General features: G+C 40.3%; 1 protein-coding gene across 1 annotated transcript in view; it reads left to right on the top strand.

Annotated features, from left to right (window-relative positions):
- DNAH14 (dynein axonemal heavy chain 14) overlaps positions 1-25,987 on the top strand; it is a 528,962-nt gene that overhangs the window by 292,686 nt on the left and 210,289 nt on the right. Inside the window, exons 39-41 of the mRNA XM_073011492.1 lie at positions 3,461-3,551; positions 5,113-5,321; positions 6,004-6,256. Of these exons, the coding sequence (XP_072867593.1) occupies positions 3,461-3,551; positions 5,113-5,321; positions 6,004-6,256 (553 nt within the window). The remainder of the gene's footprint in view (positions 1-3,460; positions 3,552-5,112; positions 5,322-6,003; positions 6,257-25,987) is intronic.

Here is a 25,987-nt window from a genome sequence, read left to right as displayed (position 1 = left end):
CTTTAGATATCCTGATGACAGTGTGCCTAGGCGATGATCTTTTTGCAATGAATTTCCCAGGTGTTCATTGAGCTTCTTGTATTTAGATGTCTAGGTCTCTAGCAAGGCTGGTGAAGTTTTTCTCAGTTATTCCCCCAAATATCCAAACTTTAAGATTTCTCTTCTTCCTCAAGAATGCCAATTATTCTTAGGTTTGGTCATTTAACATAATCTCAGACTTCTTGCAGGCTTTGTTTATATTTTCTTATTATTATTATAATTTTGTCTTTGTTGGATTGGGTTAATTTGAAAACCTTGTCTTCGAGGTCTGAAATTCTCCCTTCTGCTTGTTCAATTCTGTTGCTGAGACTTTTTAGAGAATTTTGCATTTCTATAAGGGCATCCACTGTTTCCTGAAGTTTTGATTGTTTTTTATTTATGCTATCTATTTCATTAAAAATGTATCCCCTCATTTCTTATATTATTATTTGACTTCCTTAAATTGGGCTTCACCTTTCTCTGGTACCTCCCTGATTAGCTTAACAACTAACCTGCTGAATTCTTTTTCAGGTAAATCAGGGATTTCTTCTTGGTTTAGATTCATTGCTGGTGAGCTAGTGTGGTTTTTGGGGGCTGCTAAAGAACCTTGTTTTCTCATACTAACAGAGTTGGTTTTGTGGTTCCTTCTAGTTTGGGTAGGCTCTGTCAGAGGGAAGGTCTAGGACTCAAGCCTGTTATTCATATTCTTTTGTTCCACAGGGTGTTCCCTTGATGTAGGACTCTCCCCCTTTTCCTAGGTATGTGGCTTGCTGAAAGCCGAGCTGCAGAGATTGTTATCTCTTTTCTGAGTCTAGACACCCAGCAAGTCTACCAGGGTCCAGGCTGGTACTGGGGGTTGTCTGCATAGAGTCCTGTGATGTGAACCATCTATGGGTCTCTCAGCCATGCATACCAGCACCTGCTTCAGTGGAAGTGGCAGGGGGATAAAATGGAGTCTATTTAATGCATTATTTTTGTGCTTGTTGGCCTCCTGCCAGGAGGTGGCCTGCCCTTCCTTCGTTCCTTTCTTTCTTTCTTTCTTTTCTTTCTTTCCCTCTCTATCTCTCTTTCTTTCTTTCTTTCTTTCTCCCTTCCTTCCTTCCTTCCTTTTCTTTTCTTTTCTTTCTTGTTTTTCAGACTAAGTCTTGCTCTCATCCCCCAGGCTGGAGTGCAATGGTGCAATCTTGGCTCACTGCAACCTCCGCCTCCCAGGTTCAAGCGATTCTCCTGCCTCGGCCTCCCGAGTAGCTGGGATTACAGGTGCCTGCCACGACCCTTGGCTAATTTTTGTATTTTTAGTAGAGATGGGGTTTCACCATGTTGGCCAAGCTGGTCTCAAACTCCTGGCCTCAGGTGATCCGCCTGCCTCGGCCTCCCAAAGTGCTGGGATTATAGGTGTGAGCCACTGTGCCTGGCCTAGGGGGTGGCACTTTCAAGAAAGCATCAATTGTGGTAGTATGGGGAGGAACAGGCAGTGGGCAGGCCCTAGAACTCCCGAGAGTATATACCCTTCATCTTCAGCTACCAGGGTGGGTAGGGAAGGACCATTAGGTGGGGACAAGGCTAGGCGTGTCTGAGCTCAGACTCTCCTTGGGCAGGTCTCGCTGTGGCTTCTGTGGGGGATAGGGGTATGGTTCCCAGGTCAATGGAGTTATGTTCCTAGGAGGATTGTGGCTGCCTCTACTGTGTCATGCAGGTTGTCAGGGAAGTAGGGGAAAGCCAGCAGTCACAGGCCTCACCCAGCTCCCACACAACCCAAAAGGCTAGTCTCACTCCCACTGTGTCCCCCCAATAGCACCGGGTCTGTTTCCAGGCAGTGGGTGAGCAGGACTGAGAACTTGTCCTGGCTGCCCATCTCCCAGCTGCAAAGGCAAGTAGGGTTTTCACGCTTCCTCCGCCTATGGAGTCTGCACACTGGATTCACGCCTTTCCCTGAGTTCTGACCCAGAGACTTCTCGATCAGTTCAAATTGTTACAGAGTTCAGCTAGAGGTGTTCTCCCTGTGGCCTTTTCCCAATGCCTCTGTCAGCCCCCCCACAAGGACCCCTGTGAGGCAAGGCAGAAATTGCTTGCTAGGGAACCCAGTGAGCCCACAGGGCTTTTCCTGCTGCTTCCTCTACCCCTGTATTTTGCTCAGCTCTCTAAGTTGACTAAGTTCCAGGTAAGGTTCACACAACTCATGCAGATCTTTTTTCATGATCTAGACCTTCAGGTTCCCTAGTGAGGGTGTGTGTTTGGGGGTGGACAATCCCCCTTTGCAACACTTCCACAGTTTGGGTACTCTCAGTATTTTGGCTGTCTCCCCAGTCCTGCAGGAGCAATCCACTTTCTTTTGAGGGTCTGTGGGTTCTCTCGGCTTTCCTGATTTATTCTTGCAGTCATTCTGGAGCAAAAGTTCATGATGTGAGCCTCCACATACTTCTTTGTCCATCCAAGCAGGAGCTGCAATCTAGTCCTGCCTCCATCTGCCATGATCTCTGCAAGTCAAAACAATCTATTTAGAGAAAGAAATGCACTAGAGCATAATGATGTATATCCAAGCATAATAATTACTTTTGTAATAGGAATAATAATTGGAAATAGTCTAGGACTTGCTTACTTTGTGATGAGGCTGGAAATTAGTAGGAACTGATTACTATTTGCTGTATTCCTAGGACCGGGTTGAAACACGAGCACCTTTGTCTCTCATTAGAACCTACACTGTGCCCCCAGCATAACTGTATTGTTTGGTTTTCTCTCCGACTACTGTTGATGGTTAAGGAAACCAGTGCCAATAAGCTGATGATATATTACTCAGCTCTTTTAGAGAGATGAATAATTAAACCTCCCCATCTCAACATAATAAGGAGTTAATATGTTAATATACATACATCAGAATGTATCAAAGGTTGGTGTAAAAATAACATGTATTAGAATAACTCGAGATGATTTAATGTTCATTAAAAGTGAAAAATTCTGGGCTTCATCCCAAACCTATTCAATTAGAATCTCCAAGGATGAGGTGTTACAATCTGTAATTTAACAAACTGCAGGTAATTCTACATATTCTAAAACTTGAGAACTGATATGACGGAAAGTCTAGAAAAAAAATACACCAAAATATATATGGTGATTGTCTGTGGGTAATGGAAATTCAAAGAACTTTTGCTTTCTTCTTTGTGTTTTTCTGTTTTATTTGACATCCTACAATAAGCATGTACTGTCTTTGCAGGGGGAAAAAAGAAACCAAAGTAAAATAAATAAGCTTTTTTCCAAAATAAATAAGCTATAGTCACAAGTCAGTTACATTAGGCTATACTGGTTATATGTTGGTCTTTACAGTTACAGAACTCTCTGCCTTTTATATTTTTATCACTCAAGAAAGCATATTGACATATAAATCCATTGTGGTTGAAAAGTGTTATTAAATAAAAATTTAAACATTATTGATTACACATTTTAGGTTTTCAAACTTGATGCCTCTGATATGACAGATACTGATGATAATATTTTTGAGGAGATAGAGAAAGTTGTTAAAATTCCAGAAAATCACAGTAAGTGTTACTAAATTCAAGAAAGATGGTTAACTGATATAGAAGACAAACTCTGAACCAGTATGAGCTATATTTATATGTTTAAACATGTTTTTGACTGGTAATATTTTGTTCCTGTACCATTTATTTGTTCATATGTTTATTTAAAATTTGTGTAGTATTACCACATATTATATTACTCTTTGTGTGTGTGTGTGTGTGTGTGTATGTAATTACATTATATAAGCACTATGGCTTCAATAGTCCTTCAGTTTACAAAAGAACCAAGTGGATATTAAAGATAGAAATAAATTATGATGTGATAAGCAGCAGCAGCAATCTACAATTTGCCACTGGTATTGCCTCTGAAATGGGACCCCAAATAATTTGTACATTTCCAGGCCAAAGCATACAACCCAAGTAGATTTATCTAAAATGAACTACATACCTGTAATATGCCAGACACTTTACTATGTGCCAGTGGGACAAAATATGTATATGACCTTGTCAGTCTACTGGAGGAGCACTGACCATTGCTTTCCCCACCCAGGTTGAACTTCTTATCAACACATCCACCATTAGTACATATATAATCCAGACTTTAAAAGAGATTTCTGCTTCTGCTTCTATTTTACTGAATTTTTGTGTGTTATTTTTGGGAGAGTACAGTGATTAGGCACCATTAGTTTCCTTCATGGGACTTTAAGGCAGTTCCTAGGGCAGGTATTAGAGCCCCTCTTAGCAGTGGTGGCTATATGGATCCCAGCTCTGCTCTTGGATTCCTCTGGGATATTTTAATATCTTTTTGGTGGTTATCTGTTTTCTGTCTGCATAGCGACCTATTCATACCTCCCCTATCCTGACCAATGGATTTTCTAAAACTGTGGAGCACAGTGGTGGGTATAGCATGTGTGCTATGGTCTAAAGGTTTGTGTCCCTCCAAAATCCATGTGTTGAAATTCCAACTCCTAAGGTGATGGTATTAGAAGGCAGGGGGCCTTGGGCAGTTGATTAGATCATGAGGGTAGAGCCCTCATTGAGGCATTAGTGCCCTGAAAAAGGAGCTCAAGAGAAATTCCTCACCCCTTCCACCATCTGAGGACAAAGAATGTGCCCTTCTGTGAACCATTAAGATAGCCCCCCCAGATAAGGAATCTGCTAGTGTCGTGATCTTGGACTTCCAAATCTCCAGAACTGTGAGAAATAAATGTCTATAGTTTATAAGCTATCCAGTCTAAGGCTTTTTGTTACAGCAGCCCAAATGGACTAACACCCTGTGGAAAGAGGAGTAAATGGGTTCCAAGTGTGGTATATTTTAAACTCTGTTTGATTCTTTCTTCAAAGAACATCTAGTTCCCTTTGCTATTCCCCAGGGGCAACATATCTAAAAAATATTCTGGGGTAGGAGGGCAAACTTACAAATCATATTATTATGCAGAAGTTAAATTATTGCTGTTTCTCCTAAGCAAATTGTAAGGGTTAATTATCTAATATTTTCTAAGTAAAATAGAAAATTTGCAAGATTGTAATGAAAGAAGACTGACATTATTCTCAGTTACATTAAAAATATTTTTCTCTCCAGATTTTGATTGGCAGTGGATTATCTTAGATGGCCCAGTGGACACCTTTTGGGTAGAAAATCTGAACTCTGTGCTAGATGATACTAGAACATTATGCCTAGCAAACAGTGAGAGAATAGCTTTAACTAATAAAATAAGAGTGATTTTTGAAGTGGACAGTCTCTCTCAGGCCAGTCCTGCTACTGTCAGCCGATGTGCCATGGTCTATATGGTAAGCTTTCAAAAACAAATGTTTTAACAAAGCAAAAATGTTGTTTATGATAGTAACTATTTATTATTTACAGTATTTTATGTTTATTTTATTTTTGCCTTTGTATCCAGCAGCATGAACCCCATAGTTCCAAATCTTTGTGTCTCCCAAAGCCTCATAATCCAGAATTGAATGTGAATTTAATTATTACTGTTCTAATACTACTCTTAGTAATTGGAGTGTCAGTATTTTCCACAACTATGAGTAAACAAATAGACAAATTAGGCTGCTGATATGAATTATTTTTTTAATAGAGGAAGATGTTCCTGAGACCTTTTCATACCCACTCTGACTCTAAGAACTTGGAAAACACATTATGAAGACAGTGGGAAGGAAGTACAAAATATAACGTGAAGTTATTAGCTATATTCTCTATTCTCTATACATGAAGTTATTAGCTATAAGTAGCCCTATGCTCTAATCTACTTAACTGAATGTTATAAATAAATCTAAATATAGGGCTGACTTCTGGGTAAGCAGTTCCCCTCACCACATACACAGAGCCTCAATACACCTTCCTATACATAATCCCCCAATTGCTTGTTTTCTTGTAAGACCATAGTTAGAAATCACAAATCATTCCAGAGGATGTACCATATTTTTATTTATTTACGTAAGATTATATTTTGCTTTTTATTATTAGGATCCTGTTGATCTGGGATGGGAGCCTTATGTTAAGTCATGGCTTCTGAAAACTTCTAAAATTATAAGTCAATCAGGAGTGGATTGTCTTGAATTCATGATTAAAAATAGTGTCACAGACGGACTACAATTTATAAAGAATCATCAGAAATTTCAGCCATATCCTATGGAGGACATAACAATCATCATAACCCTCTGCAGAATTCTTGATGCTTTCTTTGACTTCATGGGTAAAAATGGAAGATTTGAACAAAGTGAGTTTTTCTCTCTAAGTCATGTCAATGATACATCTTAACTAGTCAATGCCAATTTATCACCTTATATTAGATTTTAGAAAATTTCTCAAAGAGCAAGCATTTTTAGTCTATTTGGACCAACAGCAGATATGCACATGGAGCAAACTAAAAACCATTTATGGAGGAACATATCAAAAGTAAATTAGTATCATACAAGTGTTGAAGGATCACAGGAAAAATGATTGTAAAGAACCACTAGAGGGTCTCTGTTAAAGGAGAATGTTTTCACTGGATTTTAAAGATTTTTAGAGTTAGAAATAGTGAAAAAAACCTGTTCAGAATTCCAGGTGTAAGTTGTAATCACACAAAGGCATAATCATGAAAAGTAGTAAAACATATGTAAGGAAGGATAAACAGATTCAGAAAATCATATAGTATTATAGATAAGGTATTGGTATTGTCTTTGAAGTCAGAATCCCTAAATCTAAATGCTGGTTTTATGCAGTTTTTGGTAAGATGGCAGATTAGCACAGGCTCCCAATTCTTTCTCCCAAACCAATTTTGGATTCATCAAACCAATATATAAATCATTATAAATCCCTGAGATGATGTAATATGGTTAGATCCCAACAAGAGGAAGTGGCAACCCTGAACAACCATGGATGCCATGAATAGGAGATAAAGTGGAAGAAAATATTTAGGTGTGTACTTTCCCCATCAACTCAACTCTGAATGGGCTATTGTCCATTGTTTGCCAGTTAGCATACCACAGCACAGCTAGGGGCAGCAACAAAATATCTCATTGGCAGGGAAGCCTACCTAGGTTTAGGGAGTAGGTAAAAACATATTTTCTCCTACTGCCACCCCTCTTCAAATCTTAAAGCCAAGATTATTAAAAAAGAGAAACCACACTTAGAAAAAGAACAGTGCCAGAGTAGATACAGATTGTTAACACACAAGTGACCTGCTTTGAAGAGTGACCACTCCCTCCCTAGATTCACACTTCTAAATTCATCAGAAGTACAACCCAGGAAAGTTACAGTACTGGAAACAAAGCAAAAAGAATCAGTTAAAAAAAAAAACAGCAACTGGAGGATATGTATTAGTTAAAATAACATAATAAATGAGTTGAATGCTGGATTGGTTAGCTGTATAGCAGATTAGTGAGGGCTATAACAACAGCCAAGGAACTCTCAGAATGCATCAGGAAGAGCTAAAGAGGTTAAATATTATGTATTTTAAATATACAACAAATATGTTTCTATAATACAGAAATAATGTGTATATAGTTGAAAGATTAATAAAAATTGAAAGGTTATTCTGTTATATTATTCATATAACAGAACCTCCAGAAAGATATAGTAAAATAAGTAGAAGGGAAGAAATGTTTCAGGGAATAATTGCCTAGGAGTTCAGAGAATTAGAGAAAATGTGAGACCTAAGATTGAATAGGATCCTGGAGTATTAAACATGACAACATGTAAAATCCCACACCTAGAAATGTTATATAGATATATTTTCCTACACCTCTTGGATGTTCTGTTCTTTTTTGTTTGTTTTCTTTTTTCTCTTTGTGTTTGTGTTTGGTTGATTTCTGTTGACTTGTCTTCCAGTTTACTGATTCCTTGCTCTGCTGCATGGAGTCTGCTATAAGCCCGTTGAAACAATTCTCATATTTGATATTATGGATTTTATTTCCAGCATTTCCCTTGACCTTTCCTATAGTTTTCATCTCTCTGCTGGAATTCCCTCTCTATTCATGAATGATTTTTTCCTTCAACATTAGATCTTTTACATTTTAAGCATGTTTTTAAAAAAATAATTCCTGTCTGATAATTTCAACATCTGGGCCATCTCTGGGTCTGTTCCCTTGACTGCTTTTTCTCTTGGCAACATGACTTTTCTTAATCTTGCTTATTTTTATGTCTCATAATTTTTAATTGAATACCAGATATTGTGTATAAAAGAAATTAGAGACTGAGGTATACAGTAGTTATACCTGGAAATGGACATACTTTTTCTTCTGCCACATTGTTCAGGTAGTGGCATGGTGGGTTGAGTCAATACTGACCTAGCTTTGGCTTTTAGTGTTACTATAGTTACCTTCAGTGCAACACAGACTTTAAATTTTCCATGCTCCTGTACCTTTCCTGGCAATAGATTGCTGTTTGTTACTTGGTTCAAGGCTCATGGTGGAAACAGGGGAGATTTACAGATTCTCATGTTATAGCCTCATTTTAAGGCAGGGTCTGTGCACCTGAGCCTCAGGCGTGGCATTTCTCAGCAAAGAAACAATTTATTGTGAATATCTAAGTTCAATATCAATTTATGAATAATACCTAAGATTAAAGAAAAATTCTCAGAAATTTCAGAGTGAGAAAGACAATAACAAGAGGAGATGAACACAAGATTTGTTAATATCAATATAGTTCAAGAAGAAATGAAGTAGTGTTTTTAAAGTGTTTTATGTTTAGGTAACATATGATTTAAGCATGAAAAGTGCCAGTCTGCAGGTCCCAGTGAGATCAACACAGAAGGTGGGTGATTTCTGCATTTCCAACTGAGGTACCCAGCTCATCTCATTGGGACTGGTTAGACAGTGAGTACAGCCCACAAAGGGTGAGCAGAAGCAGGGTGGGGCATCACCTCACAAGGGAAGTACAAAGGGTCAGGGAACTCCCTCCCCTAGCCAAGGGAAGTTGTGAGGGACAGTGCCATGAGGAACAGTGCATTCTGGCCCAGATACTACACTTTTCCCATGGTCTTTGCAACCTGCAGACCAGGAGATTCCCTTGGGTGCCTACACTACAAGGACCTTGGGTTTCAAGCACGAAACTGGGTGGCTGTTACAGGAGACACCGAGCTAGCTGCAGTTTTTCTTCATACCCCAGTAGGGTACTTACTAGCCTGGAACGCCAGTAAGACAGAATCATTCACTCCCCTGGAAAGGAGGCTGAAACCAGAAAGCCACATGATCTAGTTCAGCAGATCCCACCCCCAGGGAGCCCAGCAGGTTAAGATTCACTGACTTGAAATTCTTGCTGCCAGCACATCAGTCTGAAGTTGACCTGGGACTCTCGAGCTTGGTATGGGAAGGAGCATCCACCATTACAGAGGCTTGAATAGGTGGTTTTCCCCTTGCTGTGTAAACAAAGGAACTGGGAAGTTCAAACTAGGCGGAGCCCACCACAGCACCGCAAAGCCGCTGTAGCCAGACTGCCTCTCAAGATTCCTCCTCTCTGGGCAGTGCATTTCTGAAAGAAAGACAGCACCCCAAGTGAGGGGCTTATAGATAAAACTCCCATCTGCCTGGGACAGAGCAGCTGGGGGAAGGGGTGGCTGCTGCTTCAGCAGACTTAAACATTCCTTCCTCCTGGCTCAGAAGAGAGCAGTAGATCTCCCAGCACAATGCTCGAGCTCTACTAAAGGACAGACTGCCTCCTCAAGTGGGTGTCTGACCCCCAAGCATCCTGACTGGGATAAACTTCCCAGCAGGGGCCAACAAACACCTTATAGAAGAGAGCCCCAGCTGGCATCTGGTGGGTGCCCCTCTGGGATGAAGCTTACAGAGGAAGCAGCAGGCAGCAATCTTCACTGTTCTGCAACCTCCGCTGCTGATACCCTGGCAAACAGGGTCTGGAGTGGACCTCCAGCAAACTCTAACAGACCTGCAGCCAAGAGTCCTGACTGTTAGACGGAAAACTAACAAACAGAAAGGAAGAGCCTCAACGTCAACAAAAGGAAGTCCACACAGAAACCTCGTCTGAAGGTCACCAGCATCAAAGACCAAAGGTAGATAAGTCCATGAAGATGAGGAAAAACCAGCACACCAAGGCTGAAAATTCCAAAAACCAGAATACCTCTTCTCCTCCAAAAGATTACAATTCCTTGCCAGGAAGGCAACAAAACTGGAAGGAGAATGAGTTTGAACTGACAGAAGTAGGCTTCAGAAGGTGGGTAATAACAAACTCCTCTGAGCTAAAGGAGCATGTTCCAACCCAATGAAAGTAAGCTAAGAACCTTGAAAAATGGTTAGAGGAATTGATAAGTAGACTAACCAGTTTAGAGGAGGACATAAATGACCTCATGGGCTAAAAAACACAGCAAGAGAACTTCATGAAGCATACACAAGTATCAATAACTGAATAGATCAAATGGAAGAAAGGATATCAGAGATTAAAGAACAATTTGATGAAATAATGCATTAAGATTAGAGAAAAAAGAATGAAAAGGAACAAACAAAGCCTCCAAGAAATATGGAACTATGTGAAAAGACCAAACCTAGGTTTGATTGGTGTACCTGAAAGTGGGGGGGAGAATGGAACCAAGTTGGAAAACAGTCTTCAAGATATTATCCAGAAGAACTTCCCCAACCTAGCAACACAGGCCAAAATTCAAATTCAGGAAATACAGAGAACAATAAAAAGATATTCCTCGAGAAGAGAAACCCCAAGACACATAATTGTCAGATTCACCAAGGTTGAAATGAAGAAAAAAATGTTAAGGGCAACCAGAGAGAAAGGTTGGGTTATCCACAAAGGGAAGCCCATCAGACTAACAGTGGATCTCTCTGCAGAAACCCTACAAGCCAGAAGAGAGTGGGGGCCAATATTCAACCTTCTTAAAGAAAATAATTTTCAACCCAGAATTTATTTATTTATTTTTATTATACTTTAAGTTCCAGGGTACATGTGCACAACGTGCAGGTTTGTTAAATATGTATACCTGTGCCGTGTTGGTGTGCTGCACCCATTAACTCGTCATTTACATTAGGTATATCTCCTAATGCTATCCCTCCTCCCTCCCCCCGACCCCACGACAGGCCCCAGTGTGTGATGTTCCCCTTCCTGTGTCCAAGTGTTTTCATTGTTCAATTCCCACCTATAAGTGAGAACATGTGGTGTTTAGTTTACTGTCCTTGCAATAGTTTGCTCAGAATGATGGTTTCCAACTTCATCCATGTCCCTACAAAGAAGATGAACTCATCCTTTTTTATGGCTGCATAGTATTCCACGGTGTATATGTGCCACATTTTCTTAACCAAGTCTGTCATTGATAGACATTTGGGTTGGTTCCAAATCTTTGCTATTGTGAATACTGCCCCAATAAACATACGTGTGCATGTGTCTTTATAGCAGCATGATTTATAATCCTTTGGGTATATGCTGTCTTCCACAATGGTTGAACTAGTTTAAAGTCCCACCAACAGTGTAAAAGTGTTCCTGTTTCTCCACATCCTCTGCAGCAACTGTTGTTTCCTGACTTTTTAATGATCATCCTTCTAACTGGTGTGAGATAGTATCTCATTGTGGGTTTGATTTGCATTTCTCTGATGGCCAGTGATGATAAGCATTTTTTCATGTGTCTGTTGGCTGCATAAATGTCTTCTTTTGAGAAGTGTTTGTTCATATCCTTCGCCCACTTTTTGATGGGGTTGTTTGCTTTTTTTCTTGTAAATTTGTTTAAGTTATTTGTAGATTCTGGATATTACACCTTTGTCAGATGGGTAGATTGCAAAAATTTTCTCCCATTCTGTAGGTTGCCTGTTCACTCTGATGGTAGTTTCTTTTGCTGTGCAGAAGCTCTTTAGTTTAATTAGATCCCATTTGTCAATTTTGGCTTCTGTTGCCATTGCTTTAGGTGTTTTAGACATGAAGTCCTTGCCCATGCCTATGTCCTGAATGGTATTTGCCTAGGTTTTCTTCTAGGGTTTTTAAGGTTTTAGGTCTAACATTTAAGTATTTAATGCATCTTGAATTAGCTTTTGTATAAGATGTAAGGAAGGGATCCAGTTTCAGCTTCCTACATATGGCTAGCCAGTTTTCCCAGCACCATTTATTAAATAGGAAATCCTTTCCCCATATCTTATTTTTGTCAGGTTTCTCAAAGATGGTTGTAGATGTGTGGTATTATTTCCAGGCTCTATTCTGTTCCATTTGCCCATATCTCTGTTTCAGTACCAGTACCATGCTGTTTGGGTTACTGTAGCCTTGTAGTGTAGTTTGAAGTCAGATTGCCTGATGCCTCCAGCTTTGTTCTTTTGGCTTAGGATTGTCTTCACAATACGGGCCCTTTTTTGGTTTCATGTGAACCTTAAAGTAGTTTTTTCCAATTCTGTGAAGAAAGTCACTGGTAGCTTGATGAGGATGGCATTGAATCTGTAAATTACCTTGAGTAGTATGGCCATTTTCACAATATTGATTCTTCCTATCCATGAGCATGGAATGTTCTTCCATTTGTTTGTGTTCTCTTTTATTTCATTGAGCAGTGGTTTGTAGTTCTCCTTGAAGAGGTCCTTCACATCCCTTGTAGGTTGGATTCCTAGGTATTTTATTCTCTTTGAAGCAATTGTGAATGGGAGTTCATTCATGACTTGGCTCTCTGTTTGTCTGTTATCGGTGTATAGGAATGCTTGTGATTTTTGCACACTGATTTTGTTCCCTGAGACATTGCTGAAGTTGCTTATCAGTTTAAGGAGATTTTGGACTGAGATGATGGGGTTTTCTAAACATACAGTCAGGTCATCTGCAAACAGGGACAATTTGACTTCCTCTTTTTCTAATTGAGTACACTTTATTTCTTTCTCTTTCCTGATTGCCCTGGCCAGAACTTCCAACACTATGTTGAATAGGAGTGGTGAGAGAGGGCATTCCTGTCTTGTGCCAGTTTTCAAAGGGAATGCTTCCAGTTTTTGCCCATTCAGTATGATATTGACTGAGTTTGTCATAAATAGCTCTTACTATTTTGAGTTCTGTCCCATCAATACCTAGTTTATTGAGAGTTTTTAGCATGAAGTACTGCTGAATTTTGTCAAAGGCCTTTTCCGCATCTATTGAGATAATCATGTTGCTTTTGTCTTTGGTTCTGTTTATATGATGGATTATATTTATTGATTTGCATATGTTGAACGAACCTTGCATCCCGGGGATGAAACCAACCTGATTATAGTGAATAAGTTTATTGATGTGCTGCTGGATTCGGTTTGCCTGTATTTTATTGAGGATTTTTGCATCGATGTTCATCAGGGATATTGGTCTAAAATTCTCCTTTTTTGTTGTGTCTCTGCCAGGCTTTGGTATCAGGATGATGTTGGCCTCATAAAATGAATTGGGGAGAACTCCCTCTTTTTCTATTGATTGGAATAGTTTCAGAAGGGATGGTACCAGATCCTCTGTATATCTCTGGGAGAATTTGGCTGTTTATCCATCTGGTCCCAGACTTTTTTTTGTTGGTAGACTATTAATTATTGCCTCAATTTCAGAACCTGTTATTGGTCTATTCAGGGATTCAACTTCTTCCTGGTTTAGTCATGGGAGGGTGTATGTGTCCAGGAATTTATCCATTTCTTCTAGATTTTCTAGTTCATTTGCATAGGGGTGTTTATAGTATTCTCTGATGGTAGTTTTATTTCTACAGGATTGGTGGTGATATCCCCTTTACCATTTTTTATTGCATCTACTTGATTGTCCTCTCTTTTCTTCTTTATAAGTATTGCTAGCAGTCTATCAATTTTGTTGATGTTTTCAATAAACTAGCTCCTGGATTCATTTTTTGAAGAGTTCTTTGTGTCTTTATCTCCTTCAGTTCTGCTCTGATCTTAGTTATTTCTTGCCTTCTGCTAGCTTTTGAATGTGTTTGCTCTTGCTTCTCTAGTTCTTTTAATTGTGATGTTAGGGTGTCAGTTTTAGATCTTTTCTGCTTTCTCTTGTGGACATTTAGTGCTATAAATTTCCCTCTACACACTGCTTTAAATGTATCCCAGAGATTCTGATGTGTTGTATCTTTCTGGTTTCAAAGAATGTCTTCATTTCTGCCTTCATTTCGTTATGTACCCAGTAGTCATTCAGGAGCAGATTGTTGAGTTTCCATGTAGTTGAGCGGTTTTGAGTGAGTTTCTTAATCTTGAGTTCTAGTTTGATTGCATTGTGGTCTGAGAGACAGTTTGTTATAATTTCTGTTCTTTTATATTTGCTGAGGAGTGCTTTACTTCCAACTATGTGGTCAATTTTGGAATGAGTGCAATGTGGTGCTGAGAAGAATGTATATTCTGTTGATTTAGGGTGAAGAGTTCTGTAGATGTCTGTCAGGTCTGCTTGGTGCAGAGCTGAGTTCAATTCCTGGATATCCTTGTTCACTTTCTGTCTCAGTGATCTGTCTAATGTTGACAGTGGGGTGTTAAAGTCTCCCATTATTATTGTGTGGGAGTCTGAGTCCCTTTGTAGGTCTCTAAGGACTTGCTTGATGAATCTGGGCTCTGTTGTAATGGGTGCATATATATTTAGGATAGTTAGCTCTTCTGGTTGAATTGATCCCTTTATCATTATGTAATGTCCTTGTCTCTTTTGATCTTTGTTTGTTTAATGTCTGTTTTATCAGAGACTAGGATTGCAACCCTTGCCTTTTTTTTGTTTTCCATTTGCTTGGTAGATCTTCCTCCATCCCTCTATTTTGAGCCTCTGTGTGTCTCTGCATGTGGGATAGGTCTCCTGAATACAGCACACTGATGGGTCTTGACTCTTTATCCAGTTTGCCAGTTGTGTCTTTTAATTGGAGCATTTAGCCTATGTGTGAATTTGATCATGTCATTATGAATTTAGCTGGTTATTTTGCTACTTAGTTGATGTAGTTTCTTCGTAGCATTGACGGTCTTTACAATTTGGCATGTTTTTGCAGTGGCTGGTACCAGTTGTTCCTTTCCATGTTTAATGCTTCTTTCAGCAGCTCTTGTAAGGCAGGCCTGATGGTGACCAAATCTCTCAGCATATGCTTGTCTGTAAAGGATTTTATTTCTCCTTCACTTAGGAAGCTTAGTTTGGCTGGATATGAAATTCTGGGTTGAAAATTCTTTAAGAATGTTGAATATTGGCCCCCACTCTCTTCTGGCTTGTAGAGTTTCTGTCAAGAGGTCCACTGTTAGTCTGATGGGCTTCCCTTTGTGTGTAGCCCGACCTTTCTCTCTGGCTGCCCTTTACAATTTTTCCTTCATTTCAACTTTGATGAATCTGACAATTATGTGTCTTGGAATTGCTCCTCTCGAGGAGTATCTTTGTGACGTTCTCTGTATATTCTTAATTTGAATGTTGGCCTGCTTCACTAGGTTGGGGAAGTTCTCCTGGATAATATCCCAAAGAGTGTTTTCCGACTTGGTTCCATTCTCCCTGTCACTTTCAGGTGCACCAATCAGATGTGGATTTGGTGTTTTCACATAGTCCCATATTTCTTGGAGGCTTTATTCATTTCTTTTTACTCTTTTCTCTAAACTTCTCACTTCATTTCATTCATTTGATCTTCAGTCACTGATACCCTTTCTTCCACTTGATCAAATTGGCTACTGAAGCTTGTGCATGCATCACATAGTTATTGTGCCATTGTTTGCAGTTCCGTCAGGTCATTTAAGGACTTCTCTACACTATTTATTCTAGTTAGCCATTTGTCTAATCTTTTTTCAAGGTTTTTAGCTTCTTTGCAATGGGTTCAAACATCCTCCTTTAGCTTGGAGAAGTTTGTTATGACCAATCTTCTGAAGCCTTCTTCTATCAACTCATCAAAGTCATTCTCTGTCCAGCTTTTTTCTGTTGCTGGCGAGGAGCTGCATTCCTTTGAAGGAGAAGAGGCACTCTCATTTTTAGAATTTTCAGCTTTTCTGCTCTGGTTTCTCCCCATCTTTGTGGTTTTATCTACCTTTGGTCTTTGATGATGGTGATTTACAGATGGGGTTTTGGTGTGGATGTCCTTTCTGTTTGTTAGTTTTCCTTTGAACAGTCAGGACCCTCAGCTGCAGGTCTGTTGAAATTTGCTAGAGGTCCACTGCAGACCCTGTTTGCCTGGATATAACCAGTGGAGGCTGCAGAACAGCAAATAATGCAGAACAGCAAATGTTGCTGTCTGATCCTTCTTCTGGAAGCTTTGTCTCAGAGGGGCACCTGGCCCTATGAAGTGTCAGTCAGCCCCTACTGGGAAGTGTCTCCCAGTTAGGCTTCTCAGGGGTCAGGGACTCAGTTGAGGAGGCAGTCTGTCCGTTCTCAGATCTCAAACTCCATGCTGGGAGAAGCACTAGTCTCTTCAAAGCTGTCAGACAGGGACGTTTAAGTCTGCAGAAGTTTCTACTGCCTTTTTTTCAGCTATGCCCTGCTGACAGAGGTGGAGTCTACAGAGGCAGGCAGGCCTCCTTGAACTGCGTTGGGCTCCAACCAATTTGAGCTTCCTGGCCACTTTATTTACCTACTCAAGCCTTAGCAATGGTGGACACCCCTCTCTCAGCCTCGCTGCTACCTTGCAGTTCGATCTCAGACTGCTGTGCTAGCAGTGAATGAGTCCCATGGGTGTGGGACCCTCCGAGCCAGGCACAGGATATAATCTCCTGGTGTGCCGTTTGCTAAGGCTATTGGAAAAGTGCAGTATTAGGGTGGGAGTGTCCCGATTTTCCAGCTACCATCTGTCACGGCCTCCCTTTGCTAGGAAAGGGAATTCCCTGACCCCTTGTGCTTCCTGGGTGAGGCAATGCCCCACCCTGCTCCTTGGGCTGCACCCACTGTCTGACAAGCCCCAGTGAGATGAACCCAGTACCTCAGTTGGATATGCAGAAATCACCCATCTTCTGCATTGCTTATGCTGGGAGCTGCAGACTGGAGCTGTTCCTATTCGGCCATCTTGGAACCTCCTAGTCCCAACACAGAATTTAATATCCAGCCAAACTAAGCTTCATAAGCGAAGGAGAAATAAAATCCTTTACAGATAAGCATATACTGAGAGATTTGGTCACCACCAGGCCTGCCTTACAAGAGCTCCTGAAGGAAGCGCTAAATGTGGAAAGGGAAAACTAGTACCAGTCGCTCCAAAAACATACCAAATTATAAAGACTGTCGACACTATGAAGAAACTACACCAACTAGTGGGCAAAATAACCAGCTAGCATTATATTGATATGATCAAATTCACACATAACAATATTAATCTTAAATATAAATGGGCTAAATGCCCCAATTAAAAGATACAGACTGGAACATTGGATAAAGAGCCAAGACCCATTGGTGTGCTGTATTCAGGAGACCCATCTCATGTGCAAAGACACACATAGGCTCAAAATAAAGGAATGGAGGGAGATCTACAAAGCAAATGGAAAGGAAAAAAAAAAAAGAAAGAAAAGCGGTGGTTTTAACCCTCGTCTCTGATAAAACAGACTTTAAACCAACAAAGATCAAAAGAGACAAAAAAGGGCATTACATCATGTTAAAGGGATCAATGCAACAAGAAGAGCTAACTATCCTAAATATATATGCATCCAATACAGGAGCATGCAGATTCATAAAGCAAGTTCTTAGAGACCTACAAAGAGACTTAGACTCCCACACAATAATAGTGGGTGACTTTAACACCCCACAGTCCATATTAGATCAACAAGACAGAAAATTCACAAGGATATTCAGGGCTTGAACTCAGCTCTGGACCAAGTGGGCCTAGTACACATCTGCAGAACTCTCCATCCCAAATCAACAAATTATGCATTCTTCTCAGCACCATATCACACTTATTCTAAAATCGACCACATAATTGGAAGTAAAACACTCCTCAGCAAATGCAAAATAATGGAAATTGTAACAGTCTCTCGGACCACAGTGCAATCAAGGTAGAACTCAGCATTAACAAACTGACTCAAATCCACACAACTACATGGAAACTGACCAACCTGCCTCTGAATGACTACTGGGTAAATAATGAAATTGTTAGCTGGGTAAATACAGAAATGACTAAGTTTTTTAAAATGAATGAGAACAAAGACACAACCTTCCAGAATCACTGGGACACAGCTAAAGCAGTGTTTAGAGGAAAATGTGTAGCACTAAATGCCCAAGACAGAAAGCAGGAAAGATCTAAAATCAACACCCTAACATCACAATTAAAAGAACTAGAGAAGCAAGAGCAAACAAACACATTCAAAAGCTAGCAGAAATCAAGAAGTAACTAAAATCAGAGCCAAACTGAAGGAAATAGAGACATGAAAACCCTTCAAAAAATCAGTGAATCCAGGAGCTGGTCTTTCAAAAAAAAAAAAAAAAGCAAAATAGGTAGACAGCTATATTCTGATAGAAGAAAAGAGAGAAGAATCAAATAGATGCAACAAAAAAATTAAAAAGGGGATATCATCACTGATCCCACAGGAATACAAACTACCATCAGAGAACACTATAAACATCTCTATGAAAATAAACTAGAAAATCTAAAAGAAATGAATACATTCCTGGAGACATACACTCTCCCAAGACTAAACCAGGAAGAAGTTGAATCCCTGAATAGACCAATAAAAGTTCTGAAATTGAGACAGTAATCAATAACCTATTAACCAAAAAAAGCCCAGGACCAGACAGATTGACATCTGAATTCTACCAGAGGTACAAAGAGGAGCTGGTACCACTTTTTCTGAAATTGTTCCAAACAATAGAAAATAGAGACTCTTCTTTAACTCATTTTATGAAGCCAACATCATCCTGATACCAAAATCTGGCAGAGATGCAACAAAAAAAGAAAGTTTCAGGCCAATATCCCTGATGAACATCAATGCAAAAATCCTCGATAAAATACTGGCAAACTGAATCCAGCAGCACACCAGAAAGCTTATCCACAATGATCAAGTCAGCTTCATCCCTACAATGCAAGGCTGGTCCAACATATGCAAATGAATAAACATAACCCATCACATAAACAGAATCAATGTCAAAAATCATGTGATTATCTCAATAGATGCAGAAAAGGCCTTCAGTATAATTCAACACACCTTCATGCTAAAAACACTCAATAAACTAGGTATTGATGGAACATATCTCAAAATAATAAGAGCTATTTATGACAAACCCACAGCCAATGTCATACTGAATGAGCAAAAGCTGGAAGTATTCCCCTTGAAAACTGGCACAAGACAAGAATGCCCTCTCTCACCACTCCTATTCAACATAGTATTGGAAGTTCTGGCCAGGGCAATCAGTCAAGAGAAAGAAATAAACTCTATTCAAATAGGAAGAAAGGATGTCGAATTGCCTCTGTTTGCAAATGACAGGATTGTACACTTAGAAAACCCATTGTCTCAGCTCTAAAACTCCTTAAGCTGATAAGGAACTTCAGCAAAGTCTCAGGATACAAAACAATGTGCAAAATATCACAAACATTCTTATACACCAATAATAGACAAACAGCCAAATCATGAGTGAACTCTCATTGACAATTGCTACAAAGAAAATAAAATATCTAGGAATACAACTTACATGGGATGTGATGGACCTCTTCAAGGAAAACTACAAACCACTGTTCAAGGAAATAAGAGAGGACATAAGCAAATGGAAAAATATTCCCTGCTCATGGATAGGAAGAATCAATATCTTGAAAATGACCATACTGCCCAAAGTAATTTATAGATTCAATGCTATTCCTATCAAGCTACCATTGACTTTCTTCACAGAATTAGAAAAAAACTACTTTTTAAATTTCATGTGAAACCAAAAAAGAACCTTTATAGCTAAGACAGTCCTAAGCAAAAAGAAAAAGCTGGAGGCATCACACTACCTGACTTCAAACTGTACTACAAGGCTTACAGTAACCAAAACAGCATGGTACTGGTACCGAAATAGATATATAGACCAGTGGAACAGAACAGAAGCCTCAGAAATAACACCATACATCTACAACCAACAGATCTTTGGCAAACCTGACAAAAACAAGCAATTGGGAAGGGATTCTCTATTTAATAAATGATGTCACAAAAACTGGCTACCCATATGCAGAAAACAGAAACTGGACTCCTTCCTTACACTGTATACAAAAATTAACTCAAGGTGGATTAAAAACTTAAATGTCAGACCTAAAAACCATAAAAACCCTAGAAGAAAACCTAGGCAATACCGTTCAGGACACAGGCATGGGCAAAGACTTCACAACTAAGACACCAAAAGCAGTGGCAACAAAAGCCAAAATTGACAAGTAGTATCTAATCAAACCAAAGAGTTTCTGCACAGCAAAAGAAGCTATCATCAGAGTGAACAAACAACCTACAGATTGGGAGAAAAAATTTGCAATCTGTGCTTCTGACAAAGGGCTAATATCCAGAATCCACAAGGAACTTAAATTTACAAGAACAAAAAACCCCATCAAAAACTGGGTAAAAGATATGAACAGACACTTCTTAAAAGAAGACATTTATACAGCCATCAAACATGAAAAAAAGCTCATCATCACTGGTCATCAGAGAAATGCAAATCAAAGCCACAAAGAGATACCTACCATCTCATGCCAGTTAGAATGGTTACCATTAAAAAGTCAGGAAACAACAGGTACTGTGTTTCTTGAAGCCAGGAGGTTTTGCAAAGCTTCCGGGAAGAATGAACTGAAGGCAGCTTTTCTTACCCAGGGTCAAAGGGCATAGGTACAAAGGAACGTAGAGGAGTTTATCTAAATATCTTGTTTACTCATGTTGTCCTAAAACAGACCTTTGATCATTCACACACAGGACTGCTCTCAATTCAGGGGGTCAACAACGTTCATTACCCACAAATTGTGTTTGTTCCAAGCCTTTGTCATTAAATCTGTACTAAATAAATGCGATTATTGCCAGCTTATCAGGGCTGCACTCTCTCGGCTACTGGACTCTTGCTGTGTGGTCCCCTAGCCACACTGTCAGGCAACCTGTGTCAGCATACTTCTTTCATCTGTCAGTCAGCCAGAGTCTGCAGGACAGATTCAGTGGGTGGTGCCTTGTGCGAGGAGTGCTGCAATGGATCACATTGGAACCCTCAAAAATGAACGTAAAGAGACTGTGCTGTCAGTAAATCAGTAAGTCATTGCTGCCTGCTCGGGATTTCCAAGTTTGAGGGAATTGTTCAGGCTAGGGTTTCATCATGGGACAACAGTTATCAGCTCAACAGCAAAAATATATAAAAGTATTGAAACAGCTGTGCCTGGAGTTGGTTCCTTCTGGTGGGTTCGTGGTCTCGCTGACTTCAAGAATGAAGCCACAGACCTTCGCAGTGAGTGTTACAGCCCTTAAAGGTGGCACAGACCCAAAGAGTGAACACCACCAAGATTTATTGTGAAGAGTGAAAGAACAAAGCTTCCACAACATGGAAGGGGACCCAAGCGGGTTGCTGCTGCTGGCTGGGGTGGCCAGCTTTTGTTCCCTTATTTGTCCCTGTGCATGTCCTGCGGATTGATCCATTTTACAGAGTGCTGATTGGTCCATTTTACAGAGCACTGGTTGGTCCATTTTACAGTATGCTGATTGGTCCATTTTACAAACCTCTAGCTAGCCACAGAGCACTGATTGGTGCATTTTTACAGAGTGCTGATTGGTCCACTTTACATACCTGTAGCTGACCACAGAGCACTGATGGGTGTATTTTTACAGAACACTGGTGCATTTTACAAACCTCTAGCTAGCCACAGAAAAGTTCTTCAAGTCCCCACCCGACCCAGAAGTCCAGCTGGCTTTGCCTCTCACAGCTGCTTAAAGCTGGCAGAGCCTCGGTTTCACAGGCTCAATTAAGGAACCTAATGCAAACTGTTGTGTCCCATAACCCATGGTTCCTGGAAGAGGGTAAGCTAGACATAGAGCTCTGGGAACAAGTGGGGAGAAATTTTAAAAAACATCATGCACAAGGGCAATGGATCCCAGTAACATCTCTAATATTATGGGCTTTAGTTAGGGCTGCTTTGGTCCACTCTACACAGAAGAGCCTAAAAAGGGAAGGGGGGAGGAACCATCACCTACCTTACCACCTCCTCCTTCTCGTTCAGCCCAGCCATTACCAGGCAAAAATAACAAAAAGAAAGCAGAGGTTTTGCCTGAGCCCCCTCCTGTAAATTGGAAAAAAAGACAAGGGATACACTACAGCTTTGGTACCCTGTCTTAGGCAAGCAGCATTAGAAGGGGAGCTCTTAGCCTGCCCGGTAATGCAAGATCAACAAGACAATCAGGCATATGAACCCATTTCTTTTGACAGTTATAAAGAGATAAGAAAAAGCATTTAAGAAAATGGAACCACCAGTCCATTTACAAAAGGGTTAATTGAGATCACTTAAGCAGACCTCTTTCTAGTAATGGCCATTGTTATTCCTCCTCTACCCCTGATGTAGCTCTCTCAAAATCTTATTTGGGTAGAACAGTGACCTTTAAAGGAAGAGAAGTTACAAAGAGCCCATGGATTAGTTGAGGAGCAATTAAAAGTTGGCCATATAGAACCATCAAACACCCCGTGGAATTCACCCATTTTCATCATTCCCAAAAGATCTGGCAAATGGAGACTTTTGCATGATTTACAGGATATCAATGCTAATTTGCAATCTATGGGGCCTCTTCAACAGGGCCTTCCTTCCCTCGTGGCAATTCCTGAAGATTGGCCTCTAGTTGTTACTGACTTAAAGGAAGACTTCTATACTATCCCCCTTGCAGAACAGGACAGAGAAAAATTTGCCTTTACCATACCAGCTATCAATAATGAAAGACCAGCTCACCAACTTCATTGGAAAGTGCTCCTCAAGGGATATTGAACAGTCCTACTATGTGTCAGTATCATGTAAATCAGGCTTTGCTCCCCAGTAGAAAAGAATTTCCTAATTGCAAGATTATTCATTTTATGGATGATATTTTACTAGCAGCCCCAATAGAGCCAATAGTTTTAAGTTTATATGCCTCCATCATAAAGAATACACAGTTAAGAGGTTTAATCATAGCACCTGAAAAAGTAAAATTTTCCTCTCCTTGGAAATATCTTGGATACATACTAACTTCCCAGTCAGTGAGACCTCAAAAGGTTAAATTAAATACTAGCAACTTACACACGTTAAATGATTATAAAAAATTACTGGGTGATATTAATTGGCTTTACCCCACCTTGGGCATAACTACTGATAAGTTACAAATCCTATTTCGTATCCTAAAGGGCAATACAGCCCTAGACTTTCCCACGTATTTAACTCCTGCAGCAAAATGAGAAATTGAGGAAATAGAGCAAGCTATTTCTCAGAGGCAACTAGATTGCATAGACCCACAATATTCAATTCAATTGTTTGTTTTCCCTACTAAACATTCCCCAACAGGATTAGTAGGACAGATAGCCCCAGGGCTGCACTTTCTAGAATGGGTTTTTTAACTCACATACCATGACTAAAACATTATCCCCCTATATCCAGCTAGTTAGTAAAGTCATCTATACAGGCCACAGATGATGCAGTCAGTTGCTAGGTTATAACCCTGATGTCATCAGAATTCCTTTGAGTAAAAGGCAATTCAAATCTTATTTCCCCTGTCTCTAGATCTTTAGATAGCACTCTCTGATTATGTAGGCCATATAGGGCATGCCTTTCCTGCTGAGAAACTAATTCAGTTCTTATCTCATACTCCTTTAGTTGTGCCTACAAAAGTAGTTCACTCCCCCATACCTAATGCTTTAAGGCTTTTTACTTATGGCTCTGGTAAATATAGAAAAGGAGCTATTTGGTGGAGATTGCATGATTTCCTCATTCATCTTGGATTTACTGGCACTCAGAAAGCTGAGGTTGGAGCCTTAATATCGTCCCTGGAGACCTAGTCTGCTTAGCCCATCAGTATTGTTAGTGACTCTGCTTACTCTATTTATTGCAGAACCTTGAAACAGCCCTCATTAAGTCCACACTCAAGCCCACCCTGTATGCACTTTTTATTCGACTTCAGCAATTGCTGGATCAACGTACACATCCTATTTTTATCACACATATTCGACCCCACAGCTCACTGTTTGCTCCATTGGCTTATGGCAATGATCAAGGAGACCTGCAAGTTATGACGTCACTGCTTGACCAAACCACCCAAATGCATCTATTTTTCCACCAAAATTGGAGAAACTTATCTAAACAATTTCAACTTACCCAGAGACTCGCTAACCAAATTATCCTGCAATTCCCAGTTTGCCAGCTCACAGACATGTCCCCTCCTTCAACAGGTGTTAACCCTAGAGGAATAGAACCTAATCAGTTATGGCAAACAGATATTAAACACATCCCTGAATTTGGAAAACTAAGATGTACATGTACATGTACATGTACATGTACATGTATCTGTTGATACCAGTTCTCAATGAGTGCTCATGCTCTTCCTGGAGAGTCCACCCAATATGTTATTAAACATCTTCTTTTAACTTTTGTGTTTATGGGGTGTCCCACAAAAATTAAAACTGATAATGGTCCAGCTTATGCCAGCTCACAATTTCAACAATTGTGTCCCACGTAGAACATCCAACACTCCACATGCATCCCATATAATCCCCAAGGACAGGCCATAGTAGAACATGTCCATTCCACTCCTAAAAAATATGCTCAGAAAAAAAAGGGGGGGAGTATGAGTAAAAACCCTTCAATACTGCTAGCACAAACCTTATTTATCCTTAATTTTTAAAATTCAGATGATAAATTTCAATCAGCCACAAGAAAACATTTTACTAAATCCCCTCAAAACATTAAAACTTGTGGTTTTGTGGAAAGATGTAAATATTAATGTATGGTGTGGTCCAGATGAATTGCTAACATGGGGAAGAGGTTATGCTTGTGTTCACACCCCCTCAGGTCCTCTTTGGATTCCAGCACAATGCATCAAACCATACCATGGCGTGCTAGGACCCAACCAGGTACCAGAAATGGAGGAAATGTCCCTGCAGGACCCGCAGTCCCAGACGATGTGGCTTCCTCGGACAACACAAGCCCCCGACATTACCTGGGGGATGCTGAAGAAGACAACTCGGGAGGCTGAGTGAATCCTGCTCCAGACACAGACACAATTCACTCCAGATAATTTATTCCTTGATATGCTTTCTATTGTACCTTGCAACTCTCATAGGGTATTAACCCTTCTTGTTCTCTCACTCTGCCTGCAATCTGCACCTGCTACTCTCTATTGGGCTCATCTCTTAGATCCACCTTTCTTCTGCTCTGTTACTTGGGCAGACACCTCCTTCCCAGTCTCTAATAACATAACTGCTTGGCTAGGAGGGATTGACTTACCTCCAGTGGGGTCTCTTATTAATGGCACACATTGGACTAAGGTGCCAGTTAACACTATATATCACTCCACTATCTTCCCACTGTGTGTAAGTTATAAAAGATCTAACCCTTACTGTGTACCTGCCCAAACACAATTATGACTACATCATGGCAAAGGAAATGCCTTAACATTGTTGGTTGCAGGTAATCTCAAACCATGCAACACAACCAATGCCACTTTCCCAAACATTCCTCCCTGTGCTGAAGAACAAAGCCGGAAAAGTAATGGATTCCACTTTAGCTGGGAGGTCTGTCACAGGGGTCAAGCCCGTAGCTTCCAGTTAGGCAATTATAACATCTTAGACTGGAGCTCCCATGGCCATTTTGAAGGGGGCCTGCCCCTCCACACCTGTGGGTATTTCTCACAAGGTGGAGACAAGAGACTGAGAAAAGAAATAAGACAGAGAGACAAAGTATAGAGGAAGAAAAGTGGGCCCAGGGGACCGGTGCTCAGAAAGTGAGGACCTGCACCGGCACCGGTCTCTGAGTTCCCTCAGTATTTATTGATCACTATCTCTACTATTCTGGCAAGGGGGATGTGGCAGAACTATAGGGTATTGACGGGGAGAGGGTCAGCAGGAAAACATATGAGCAAAGGACCCTGTGTCATAAATAAGTTTAAGGAAAGGTGCTGTCCCTCGTGCATGTAGGCCAGATTTATGTTTGACTTTACACGAACATCTCAATGCAGTAAAG

Source organism: Chlorocebus sabaeus, chromosome 25, assembly GCF_047675955.1.
Source record: "Chlorocebus sabaeus isolate Y175 chromosome 25, mChlSab1.0.hap1, whole genome shotgun sequence".
Lineage (NCBI taxonomy): Eukaryota > Metazoa > Chordata > Mammalia > Primates > Cercopithecidae > Chlorocebus > Chlorocebus sabaeus.
Note: the sequence above shows the minus strand (reverse complement) of the source record. Positions and strands in the feature narration are given on the sequence as shown.